The 13,931-nt window shown below is 39.0% G+C and overlaps 1 protein-coding gene across 1 annotated transcript; it reads right to left on the minus strand.

Annotated features, from left to right (window-relative positions):
- Window positions 1-1,409: 1,409 nt before the first annotated feature.
- LOC129619438 (trace amine-associated receptor 3) lies at window positions 1,410-2,458 on the minus strand. The gene has a single exon (XM_055534680.1). It carries the CDS (start codon window positions 2,439-2,441, stop codon window positions 1,410-1,412), a length of 1,032 nt encoding a protein of 343 aa, XP_055390655.1. The 5' UTR covers window positions 2,442-2,458.
- Window positions 2,459-13,931: the final 11,473 nt, after the last annotated feature.

Consider the following 13,931-nt stretch of genomic DNA (forward strand, 5'->3'; position numbering starts at 1 on the left):
TCTAGCAAGAATGTTCCTTGATGTTTCCTCTTAATAATTTTCCATCCACTACTCACAACCCAGTCCCATGGGAACAAATCCCCACTGCACCCTGTTAGAGTTGAATTCGATCTCTCTACTTTACTACAAAAACCCTATTGTAGAAGCTTTCCTTGAATAAAGTCTGCCTTACAGTCTTTAACAAATATCATGAATAATTTCTTATCTCTAACACACAGAGCATGAAGTTTTTAAGAGTAAAGAAATTGTTCAAAAATAGAGAAATAGATGAAAGTTTTAAAAGTTGAAGGAAGCCAAACAGAGCAGCCCAATCACTGGATGTGAAGTGTATCTACTACTGAAGGGATTCAAGTCTGTTTTAATGTCCTCATCTGTGAAGGGAGTGGCATAATAGGATCGTGTCCTTGGTCTTCTGAGACTCTCAGGAAGAAGGATCCTGGCCTTGCTCTCACAACCTAACATGTCTCTTCCTGGACAGAGCCTAAAATATTCACTTCAAGACCAGCAGTCAGATTGGGTTAATAAATACTCTTTGGTAAACATAAAAATATTCATTGGCTACCAATTATACATTTATTATGCACACTTGCTTTTCTACCAACAAATAGTTGTTCAGTTACTAAGTTGTGTCCGCTTCTTTGTGACCCCATGGACTGCAGCACACCAGGCTCCTCTGTCCTCCACTATCTCCCAGAGTTTGCTCAAATTCATGTTGATTGCATCAGTGATGCTATCTGACCATCTCATCCTCTGCCAATCCTTCTCCTCCTGCCCCCTCAATCTTTCCCAGCATCAGCGTCTTTTCTAATGAGTGCAGTGAGTCAGCTCTTCCCATCAGGTAGCCAAAGTATTGGAGCTTCAGTTTCAGCACCAGTCCTTCTGATGAATATTCAGGATTGATTTCTTTTAGGATTGACTGGTTTCATCTGCTTGCAATCCAAGAGATTTTCAAGAGTCTTCTCCAATACCACAGTTCAAAAGCATCAATTCTTTGGCATTTAGCTTTCTTTATGATCCAATTCTCACATCCATACATGATTACTGGAAAAACCATAGCTTTGACTATATGGATTTTTGTCAGCAAAGTGATGTCTCTGCTTTTTAATACGCTCCCTAGGTTTGTCATAGCTTTCCTTCAAAGAACAAATGTCTTAATTTCATGGTGCATGTAACAAGTACAGGGAATAAAAACTGTAATGAATGAAGTAGTCCTTACTGAATATTATGCTTCAAGACACAATTTGAACCTATATATCTGAATTATATTATTAAATTATTCTTGGATCTAGAATTATTGAAATTTAATAAAATAATATTTGCAGTGACCTGGGGATGTAACGTACATGCTTCAGGTCAAAATAATAATAATCTCACTTTCAATACTCCATTCACTTGTAATGGCCTTTTTATTAATGTGCTTCAGGAAACAGATTTGCACTTTCTGAATGGGAGCTAAATATTTTTCCTAACACTATATATTTAAGAGCTTTCCGAAACCATGGATAAAAGAAGCCATGAATGAGAGGATTGCAAGTGGAGTTGAAGTACCCAAGCCACACTAAAAGATCAAGTACTATCATGGGAGTGGAGTAGCCTAGATATGGGTCAATCAAAACAGCAAGAAAACAAGGCAACCAGCAAGCTAGAAACACTCCCATTACTATGCCCAGGGTCTTGGCTGCTTTGCGATCCTTTCTCTTGGATAAGTTTCTTCTCACTTCCCCCTTTGTGTTTTCAGGCATGTTGTCTATAACTCGAGCATGTCGTTTAGAAACAATAAAGATTTTGCCATAAATACCAACCATAACGGAGCCAGGAGTAAAAAAACATGTAGTGAACAATATTGTCCCCCAAAATTTGTTGAAAGCAAGTGCGCAGAAATTGAAGCAAGCAACAAGAATCTCATAGTTCTGCATACCAGAAACATTGGCCTTGGATAGAACTAAACCAAAAGAAAAAAGAGCAGGGGCTGACCAGCAAAATGCCAGCACCCACTTTATCATGGAGATGGTCATCGTGGTTGTGTAGTGTAGAGGGTAACACACAGCATAAAATCTATCAATAGCAATGGAGCAGAGGTGGAAAATGGAGGCCAGACTTAGCATCATGTCAAAGCTTGTGTGGAATTTACAAAAGCCATCCCCAAAATACCAGCAGCTCTCTACTGATCGCACCATGCTATATGGCATAATGACCAAACCCAGCAGAAAGTCTGTGGTTGCCATGGAGAGGATCAGAAAATTTGTGGGAGAGTGAAGCTGCTTGAAATGTGATATGGAAATGATTATAACCAAGTTTCCAAAGATAGTGATGAACATGGCTCCAATCATAATTGAGTACATTATTACTCGAAGATGAAAATGGCGGTTGGTGGGAGGACAGGATTTATTTCCAAATTTTGGACAACTAGATAAATCTTCAGGAATATAAGTTAGATCCATGGTGCTTTATCTCTTTAAGCTCCTTTTTTGGTAGGTAAGTCAATGTTTCTTCTCCTCTTAAAATGATTCCAGGAAATTTCAGCCCTGAAAGTACAATGAAGTCGCCTGTCATTAATTAATTTCAATTATAATATATTTAAATATTTAAAATTATATCAATGGTGCTTACTTTCTGAGTTGTTTGCTGCATTTGAAAGTGAAAAACCTCAACTGCTTGCTCTTTCCTGTTTTAGCCAATTTTATTCTATTTCATCCTTCTCTTTGTTCATTTCATCCTTCTTTATTCACACTTTGGCCAATCAAATCTCGCATGACTCATACTGATCATAGGCATGTCTTTCTCCTATTCTGCTGCTGCTGCTGCTAAGTCGTGTCCGACTCTGTGCGACCCCAGAGACAGCAGCCCGCCAGGCTCCCCCGTCTCTGGGATTCTCCAGGCAAGAATACTGGAGTGGGTTGCCATTTCCTTCTCCAATGCATGAAAGTGAAAAGTGAAAGTGAAGTCGCTCAGTCGTGTCCGACTCTTTGCGACCCCATGGACTGCAGCTTACCAGGCTCCTCCGCCCATGGGATTTTCCAGGCAAGAGTACTGGAGTGGGTTGCCATTGCCTTCTCCGTCTCCTGTTCTACTGGGAGGCAAAGAACTGGTCTATCTTGTTTTCCCTGAATTCTCGGTACTTAAGTTAATGCTTGTAGCAGGCACTAGATGCATGTTTATGAATGAATAAGTATATACATAAATGTAAAATTATGGCTGTTTTAAAATACTTGCATTGTTCCAATAAAAGCAACTGTTTCAATACACTTATAATTTTGCTGAAAAGAATCGAATAATTTCAGGAGCTCAGTTCATGAAAGTATCTTTCTATATTAAATTGCTTCTGATACTGCTATAAAAGAATCACTCCCAGAGTAGCATTTAGAGAGGCAGACCTGAGAGATTTTCTCTGAACATATTTTACTGATCCTTTAGGCTAGTGAGATAAGACCTAAGGATTTTGAGTCCAGATACGGATATGAAGGTATTAGTAAAAGGAAAAAAAGAAAAAAACGCTGCAGGGGTTTCAGCTAAATGCCTTTGGGAGATGGTGGCAGTGGTGGCGTAAGAACCCACTCAGTGCTCCATGACCCGGTTAGGATGGAGTTATATGTGTTCTCAGTCATGTCCAACTCTTTGCAACCCTATGGACTGCAGCCCGCCAGGCTGCTCTGCCCATGGGATTTTCCAGGCAGGCATACTGGAGTGAATTGTCATTTCCTGCTCCAGGGGATCATCCCAACCCAGGGATTGAACTTACATCTTCTGTGTCTTCTGCGTTGCTGGTGGATTCCTTACCCGCTAAGTCATCAGGGAAGCCAGGATGGGGTTATACTGGCTTTAACGTCCCTTATGCATTGTTTGGTGCCTTACTTTTGCAGAGTTGGAAGTGTTCTTCCTGCTGATTTAGATACTCTGAAAAATTAAAGAAAATATTATGTGGGAGACTTACAACTTACAACTATACTTACATACTTCTAAGTCCATGAACATGCAGGCAAAGTACACTATTATCCAAATTTAGTTTTTCTTCCTTTTTATCTGTTGAAAAAATTCATATCAGATGGATTAGCAATGGAAAATAAACATTAGTGTTATTAGTTCTTTAATATACTAACTAAAATTAAATGTTTAATTTTTTATTTGTTTGAACTTAGATAAGGTTGATAAATAATGTGCTTTCACTTTCTCCTTTAAATTTTGATTGTTCCATGCTTCCTGGCGTCTAAGGCTGAAGCTTAAAATATTTCAGCTGTTAGGAAACTGCTTAAGAGAACTATATAAATTTTCAAATCCACTTCTCAAAATGTAGACTTTTCTGAATGTCTCTGTTTATGTCTTTCAGTTAGGAGGAAGAGACTTTTTACTGAAACTAGGACCAATGTAAAGACCTGGAACCAACACCAGTAATAACTGTTTCATTTCTGTCTCCATCGGTCAGAAAGTAATGTCAATTTTTATAGTATCTATTAAAAAAAAAAGATCTTAAACTCCAAGTCTCAAATATAAATTCTATTTTTTAAATCTCCAAAATCATGCTTAGCCTAAAAAGTAGATGCCATTCAAAGAGCAGATTTGTGTTAATATTTTTATTAAATAAAGATAAAAGTATGATTTTATGAGTAATTTCAAAATTTGAACAGTATCTATATTGCAACAGTGTAAATAGTACACGTAGTATAACAGGAAAGATAAGGAAAAGTTTAAAATTTGCAAAAATCCATGATGTTGGATCTTTTCTGTAAGTTCTCTAACATCTTACATAGACCATAATGATTATTTGAAGACTACAATAACAGAAACTGCTTGGAAACCATTCCAGGGATGACAATAAGTAGACTGGATTCAAATGCTGTGCTGAAAACTAAGATAAGGAGAAGAAAAAATTTTTTTTCTGTGACTGATTTCTATGACAAATGATTAATTTATTGCAAATAAATGGAATCACAGTCTGTAAGTAAGTTTCATAAAACCACATGGCAGTTGGCAATGGGCAGAGATAACACCTTGAAAACAGTCTTCTTAAAAACATTTGGGAGCAGGAAAAATATTTTAACTGACAGTAAATACATACCAGAAACAGGCAGAGAGACCTCCATGTCAGAGAGCAGGGAGAGAAAGGAGAGTGAAGATTAAAACCATAGTAAATATCTTTCTCATAAATATAAAGCATTATTGAAAACAGAAGAGAAAAATCTTGTCTACAACTATCAAAGAAGTATGAGGTCCAACGGAAATTGATCTAAATAAATGTTTTATCAAGTCTATATGTACTTTTTTTGGTGGATACACGGAAACGGTCTGGAAAAACATGCCTTGGCTGGAACATTGGAGCACTAGTTTGCCTGTGATAAATGATAATCTTTTCACCATCTGTTGGCATGGAAACCCCGGTTGTAACCCTTCCTTCCTTCAGTCTACAATACTCCAGCAACCTTTGGTCATGTAGTCTCTATGTTCCCTGCAAAGACCTGTGGTTTGGCCAGTCCCCTTTTCTCCACCTGACCCTTCATCTCTTGAAAATCTGAAGGCTCAGCTCAAATATCATTTCCTTCTACAAACCTTTTTTCACTCTCCCAGTTGGACTATTGGGATGAATAAAGATCTTAAGAGTTTTATTGTCTTCCTCGTTTTACAGCTGACTTTGATTTCAAATGCCTTTTATTTTATCCTTTTCCTAGCACAACACTTTAAAAATATGCATTATGTTAATTTACAATTCAATTTTTTGAGAAGTTTACAGTTAATGAGATAAAATGCCCTTAACTGTCTAAGCCTGGCAACACAGTACAGAGCTGTGTTCATCTCAGGTAAGCAGTAATGGCTTGCTGAATTAAATGGAAAGAAATTAATTTTAACACATTAAGAAACCTACATAATAGGCACTTTGTCTCATGGTATTAGAGACATTTGGTTTGAGAAAGATTAAGTCATTAGGGAAATAGTAAATCTTGTTTATTTAAATATTTTTTAAAAAACTTTTATGATGTGTTGGTTTCTGCTATACAACAGCTCAGATCAGCCATAATTATACATACTTTCCCTTCCTCCCTAACCTCCCTTCCCTCCCCTCATCCCATCCCTCCAGGTCATCACAGAGCAGCAGGCTGGGCTCCATGTGCTAAACAGCACCTTCTCACCAGCTATCCATCTTACACCTTATAGTGTATACATAAAGTAGCTGATGCTACTTTCTCCATTCGTCCTGCTCTCTCCCTCCTGCACTGTGTCCACAAGTCCAATCTCTATGCCTGCATCCAATCTCTACATCTGCATCTCCATTTCCTCACTGCAAATAGGTTCATCAATATAATTTTTCTAGATTCCATATATATGCATTAATACACTGTATTTGTTTTTCTCCTTCTGACTTACTTCATCCACCTCACTAGAGCTTACTCAAATTTGTTCTTTTTTATGGCTTATTTAGAAAGTACCTAATAAATCCTCTCCCTAAATATACAATATTCCAAATGAAACCCAGCCAACAAAATTCGGATATTTTAAAGTTTTAAAATTACTTGAAAGGCACATTTCCACTGCCTTCTCCCAACTTTTTGATGTATAGAATGTAACCAAGGTCTTGAGGGAGAAGTTGTTACTAAATGCTGTAACTAACATTGCAATCCAGGTCTTTTGGTTCCTGCTGCAATAAGCTTCCCACGATTGTTTACTCTCTAAGAATGGGAAATAATATCAATAAGAAAGTCTATAGCTTCATCTGCTCATATTTCTTTCATACAGTCCTTGCTAATTAAATTATGGTCCGTAATCAGCTATGGATGACATCATCTCCTGGGAACATTTTGGAAATGAAAAATCCCAGACCCCTCCCCCAGTGCACATTTTGGCAGGATAATATGTTATTTACATGACCACTGAATTCTGGAAGAATGGTTCTAGACAATAAAGAAGCTGTACTTTTAGTTTAGACACTCTGAATATGAAATGGGTGGATAATCTTGAGGAATAAAGAGTGACAGACTAACTCAAGTAAATGTTGCTTGCAAGAGGAAAAATATCAGAAGTGAAATGTGCAGTGTCTGGCAGTGAATTAAATAGTGTATACCAAGAGTTTTTTAATTTAGATATATTACCAATGAGGAGAGTGCATTTTAACATTATTAAAACACATATGTAACTTACATTTACTATAAATCATATCTTACATAGTTCCTGTTGTCTGCAAAAACATTTAAAAAATCCCTCTACATAGAGACTTTAAACCTTATCATTTTGATGTAAAATTTAAGACATTTTTCATAATAATTATTTTGCAGTTAGAAAAAAATCCTGCCTTCTCTCTTGCATGCTATTTGTAACAATTTTGGGTTCTTTGTAAAATTTAGTTACTGTTATTCAGTTATTTTGGAGAAGAGAATAAATCAGATTTAAAAAAACTAGGATAGTACATTTCTAATTCTTTTTATTGACTCAGTACCTTCCCTCTCTTGATAAGTTAGTTGTGAATCATTGTGTCTCTTCTGGTGGCTTTGCAGGCATCGGGTCAGGATTATACAGAGTGTAGTGTCAAGGACTGAGATATCTGACTCATAAAAGTTTATCTCTTCTCTCCAGAGGACTGGAGTGAAGAACACAGATTCAGGAGATCCTAGAGGGAAACTAAATGCACAGCCCCAGTGGAATTGCTCTTTTACCTCTCTTTCCTGAGGGATATCAACCTATTCTGTCTATTTTAAATATCCCAGATAGTTTTCAGTGCTTTTTTTTTTTCCGAATAAAGGATGACAATTTCATATCAATTTCATGGTCATTTGGGCTTCATTCTGGTAAAATAAGGTAGTAAAATTTCTGTATCTTAAAAACATATAGACTTATGTAGCTAAATTAAATGTTGGCTGATATCCAAAGTAGAAATAATTGTCCAAATCATAAAAGACCTCAGTTTACACTTTGATTCCTGGATGAAATGAGAAAATATTGGGATGGGAGAAAATTATTTATTTTTGCTTCAGTGATTTGTTCCAGTTTAATAGACTCTTAGTTAAAAAAATAAAAGTGGACGATCCCATTAAATCTTGATAAAAACTAGTGTAGTATATCAGGAACACTGAACAACAAGTCCAGAAAGCTAAGTTCTAGTTCTGCTTCTAAAGAAAATTGTATCAGTTCAGTTCCATTCAGTTGCTCAGTTGTGTCTGACTCTTTGCGACCCCATGGACTGTAGCATGCCAGGCTTCCCTATCCATCACCAACACCCAGAGGCTGCTCAAACCCATATCCATCGAGTTGGTGGTGCCATCCAACCATCTCCTCCTCTGTCGTCTCATCCTCCTCCTGCCTTCAATCTTCCCAGCATCAGAGTCTTTTCCAGTGAGTCAGTTCTTTGCATCAGGTGGCCAAAGTATTGGAGTTTCAGCTTCAATACAATAGAAAATTGTATAATCTGGGGGCAAATCATTCAATCTCCCTTGAATTCCGCTTTCTCTTCTATGCTGCTGCTACTGCTGCTAAGTTGCTTCAGTCATGTCCGACTCTGTGCGACCCCAGAGACAGCAGCCCCCCAAGCTCCCCCGTCCCTGGGATTCTCCAGGCAAGAACACTGGAGTGGATTGCCATTTCCTTCTCCAATGCATGAAAGTGAAAAGTGAAAGTGAAGTCGCTCAGGTTGTCTACTTGAAAGTTATACAGTCGTGTCCGACTCCTAGCGACCCCATGGACTGCAGTCTACCAGGCTCCTCCGTCCATGGGATTTTCCAGGCAAGAGTACTGGAGTGGGGTGCCATTGCCTTCTCTGTTCTCTTCTATAATGACCTATAAAATTCTGAGTGTGAGGGGAAACAGTACTGACTTTGGGAATAAATGCAGGGTGAACAGTGAAAGGAGGAAAGCAGATAGGATGCTGGGTTACTGTTTTTCAACTAGTGAACAAGCCAGGATGACCACATTCTGAAACTAAAAAGTGCCTCATAGAGACACAGACTTAGAGAACAAATGTACGGACACCAAGAGGGGAGGGAGGGGGTGGGATGAATGGGAAAATAGGAATTGACATGTGTACACTTCTATGTATGAAGTAGATGGCTGGTGAGGGCCTACTGTATATGATTCCACTTCTATGAGATACCTAGAAGAGTCAAATCCATAGAGTCATAAAGTACTCTGGTAGCTGCCAAGGGTTGGGGAGTAGAGGGTAGTAAGGTGGGGAAGGGGGATGGGGAGTTTTTAATGGGAACAAAGTCTGGTTGAAGAAGGGGAAAAATTTGAGAGATGGATGGTGGTGAGAGTTGCACAACAATGTGAATGTACTTAGTGCCTCTGAACTGTACATTTAAATATGGTTAAAATAATTTTTTTTTAAAGTGCAAAGAAAATTATGTTTCAGTGAAATGGGAATAAATGAGTAGAATGTTTAGCTACTTGAATGATTTTTAAAATATGAGGAGGATTCTAATAGAGAGAAGCATCATGAGAAACTTTTGGACCAGATAGGACTGACAAATTGTTATTACATCCATAAACACCATAATAAACAACAACCACCATCACAAACACTATCATTCTGTAAAAAGAACACCATTTCAAAGAAGATGCACTGTTCCATCTCTACCTCATAGGCTATTTGGTGAGACCAACCTATCATTAGGACAGCAAGGATGGAAGGGACATACAAGGTCTGGAGAACATGGGTCAGCCCGTCTTCAGGCAGCCAGGCAAGACTACCACTGCTGGGTAGTCACTGTTTCATTGTCATCTGTGCAATGAACTAAGATTAAAGCACATTTGTGGGGCCTCTTGAGAAACCTATATGCAGTTCAGGAAGCAACAGTTAGAACTGGATATGGAACAACAGACTGGTTCCAAATAGGAAAAGGAGTACCTCAAGGCTGTATATTGTCACCCTGCTTATTTAACTTATATGCAGAGTACATCATGAGAAACATTGGGCTGGAAGAAGCACAAGCTGGAATCAAGATTGCTGGGAGAAATATCAATAACCTCAGATATGCAGATGAAAACACCCTTATGGCAGAAAGTGAAGAGGAACTCAAAAGCCTCTTGATGAAAGTGAAAGAGGAGAGTGAAAAAGTTGGCTTAAAGCTCAACATTCAGAAAATGAAGATCATGGCATCTGGTCCCACCACTTCATGGGAAATAGATGGGGAAACAGTGGAAACAGTGTCAGACTTTATTTTTCTGGGCTCCAAAATTACTGCAGATGGTGACTGCAGCCATGAAATTAAAAGTCGCTTGCTCCTTGGAAGAAAAGTTATGACCAACCTAGATACAATATTCAAAAGCAGAGACATTACTTTGCCAACAAAGGTCTGTATAGTCAAGGCTATGGTTTTTCCAGTGGTCATGTATGGATGTGAGAGTTGGACTGTGAAGAAGGCTGAGCGTGGCAGAATTGATGCTTTTGAACTGTGGTGTTGGAGAAGACTCCTGAGAGTCCCTTGGACTGCAAGGAGATCCAACCAGTCCATTCTAAAGGAGATCAGCCCTGGGTGTTCTTTGAAAGGAATGATGCTAAAGCTGAAACTCCAGTACTTTTTGGCCACCTCATGCGAAGAGTTGACTCACTGGAAAAGACTCTGATGCTGGGAGGGATTGGGGGCAGGAGGAGAAGGGGATGACAGAGGATGAGATGGCTGGATGGCATCACTGACTTGATGGACATGAGTCTGAGTGAACTCCGGGAGATGGCGATGGACAGGGAGGCCTGGCGTGCTGCAGTTCTTGGGGTCGCAAAAAGTCGGACATGACTGAGCGACTGAACTGAACTGACGTAAATATTTCCAAAAAGAGAAAAAAATTGCTCATTGAAATAATGTAATGGAAAAATTATACAAAAAAAATTTCAGTGAAATACAGAGCCTGTCAGATCAGAGCAGATCAGATCAGTCGCTCAGTCGTGTCTGACTCTTTTCGACCCCATGAATTGCAGCACGCCAGGCCTCCCTGTCCATCACCAACTCCTGGAGTTCACCCAAACTCATGTCCATTGAGTCGGTGATGCCATCCAGCTATCTCATCCTCTGTCGTCCCCTTCTCTTCCTGCCCCCAATCCCTCCCAGCATCAGAGTCTTTTCCAATGAGTCTTTTTCAACTCTTCACATGAGGTGGCCAAAGTTTTGGAGTTTCAGCCTCAGCATCAGTCCTTCCAATGAACACCCAGGACTGATCTCCTTCAGAATGGACTGGTTGGATCTCCTTGCACTCCAAGGGACTCTCAAGAGTCTTCTCCAACACCACAGTTCAAAAGCATCAATTCTGCCACGCTCAGCCTTCTTCACAGTCCAACTCTCACATCCATACATGACCACTGGAAAAACCATAGCCTTGACTATACAGACCTTTGTTGGCAAAGTAATGTCTCTGCTTTTGAATATGCTATCTAGGTTGGTCATAACTTTTCTTCCAAGGAGCAAGCGTCTTTTAATTTCATGGCTGCAGTCACCATCTGCAGTGATTTTGGAGCCCAGAAAAACAAAGTCTGACACTGTTTCCCCATCTATTTCCCATGAAGTGGTGGGACCAGATGCCATGATCTTCATTTTCTGAATGTTGAGCTTTAAGCCAACTTTTTCACTCTCCTCTTTCACTTTCATCAAGAGGCTTTTGAGTTCCTCTTCACTTTCTGCCATAAGGGTGTTGTCATCTGCATATCTGAGGTTATTGATATTTCTCCCAGCAATCTTGATTCCAGCTTGTGCTTCTTCCAGCCCAGGGTTTCTAATGATGTACTCTGCATATAAGTTAAATAAACAGGGTGACAATATACAGCCTTGACGAACTCCTTTTCCTATTTGGAACCAGTCTGTTGTTCCATATCCAGTTCTAACTCTTGCTTCCTGACCTGCATATAGGTTTCTCAAAAGGCAAGTCAGGTGGTCTGGTATTCCTATATCTTTCTGAATTTTCCACAATTTATTGTGATCCACACAGTCAAAGGCTTTGGCATAGTCAATAAAGCAGAAATAGATGTTTTGCTGGAACTCATGCTTTTTCCATGATCCAGTGGCTGTTGGCAATTTGATCTCTGGTTCCTCTGCCTTTTCTAAATCCAGCTTGAACATCAGGAAGTTCACGGTTCACATATTGCTGAAGCCTGGCCTGGAGAATTTTGAGCATTACTTTACTAGTGTGTGAGATGAGTGCAATTGTGTGGTAGTTTGAGCATTCTTTGGCATTGCCTTTCTTTGGGATTGGAATGAAAACTGCCCTTTTCCAGTCCTGTGGCCACTGCTGAGTTTTCCAAATTTGCTGGCATATTGAGTGCAGCACATTCACAGCATCATCTTTCAGGATTTGGAATAGCTCAACTGGAATTCCATCACCTCCACTAGCTTTGTTCATAGTGATGCTTTCTAAGGCCCACTTGACTTCACATTCCAGGATGTCTGGCTCTAGGTGAGTGATCACACCATCGTTATTATCTGGGTCGTGAAGATCTTTTTTGTATAGTTCTTCTGTGTATTCTTGCCATCTCTTCTTAATATCTACTGCTTCTGTTAGGTCCACACCATTTCTGTCCTTTATCGAGCTCATCTTTGCATGAAATGTTCCTTTGGTATCTCTGATTTTCTTGAAGAGATCCCTAGTCTTTCCCATTCTGTTGTTTTCCTCTATTTCTTTGCATTGATCGCTGAAGAAGGCTTTCTTATCTCTCCTTGCTATTCTTTGGAACTCTGCATTCAGATGTTTATATCTTTCCTTTGCTCCTTTGCTTTTCACTTGTCTTCTTTTCACAGCTATTTGTAAGGCCTCCCCAGACAGCCATTTTGCTTTTTTGCATTTCTTTTCTATGGGAATGGTCTTGATCCCTGTCTCCTGTACAATGTCACGAAAGAGTCCAAAATGCAGTACTTGGATGCAATCTCAAAAACGACAGAATGATCTCTGTTCGTTTCCAAGGCAAACCATTCAATATCAAAGTAATCCAAGTCTATGCCCCAACCAGTAATGCTGAAGAAGCTGAAGTTGAACAGTTCTATGAAGACCTATAAGACCTTTTAGAACTAACACCCAAAAAAGATGTCCTTTTCATTATAGGGGACTGGAATGCAAAAGTAGGAAGTCAAGAAACACCTGGAGTAATAGGCAAATTTGGCCTTGGAATACGGAATGAAGCAGGGCAAAGACTGATAGAGTTTTGCGAAGAAAATGCACTGGTCATAACAAACACCCTCTTCCAACAACACAAGAGAAGACTCTATACATGGACATCACCAGATGGTCAACACCGAGATCAGATTGATTATATTCTTTGCAGCCAAAGATGGAGAAGCTCTATACAGTCAGCAAAAACAAGACCAGGAGCTGACTGTGGCTCAGACCATGAACTCCTTATTGTCAAATTCAGACTTAAATTGAAGAAAGTAGGGAAAACCACTAGACCATTCAGGTATGACCTAAATCAAATCCCTTATGATTATACAGTGGAAGTGAGAAATAGATTTAAGGGCCTAGATCTGATAGAGTGCCTGATGAACTATGGACTGTGGTTCGTGACATTGTACAGAGCCTGTACATACACACACAAAATACATCCACAAACATACTTGTGTATATACATTTAAATGAAACTTCATAAGGCAATCTTTACCCTGAATGCAAGTGTATTCTGAAATTATCTACTTTCTTCTATTCTGGTTTGCTTTTCATTAAAAATGTTTTTTGCAGTCAGTGGTAAATTAGAACCTCTTATGTCCACGTGCAGGAATAGGTTAACTTTTGAGGAATTTTAGAACCTGTTGACATTACGTTCATAGCTTGAAATCAGTTCAATGAAAATAAAAAATCAAATTCTACAAATATGGGCTTTTTTCTTCCTTTTCAGAGCCAGATGTTAAACATTTTCTAGCACACCACTGGTTGCAGACTTCTAAGTAGACTTTACAAATTACTAATGGGTCACAACTTATAGTTTAAAAGTCATTGAATAGCACATACTGTATAAAATTTCTTGTACCCAGAAGCACCACCAT

Source organism: Bubalus kerabau, chromosome 9 (genome assembly GCF_029407905.1).
Source record: "Bubalus kerabau isolate K-KA32 ecotype Philippines breed swamp buffalo chromosome 9, PCC_UOA_SB_1v2, whole genome shotgun sequence".
Lineage (NCBI taxonomy): Eukaryota > Metazoa > Chordata > Mammalia > Artiodactyla > Bovidae > Bubalus > Bubalus kerabau.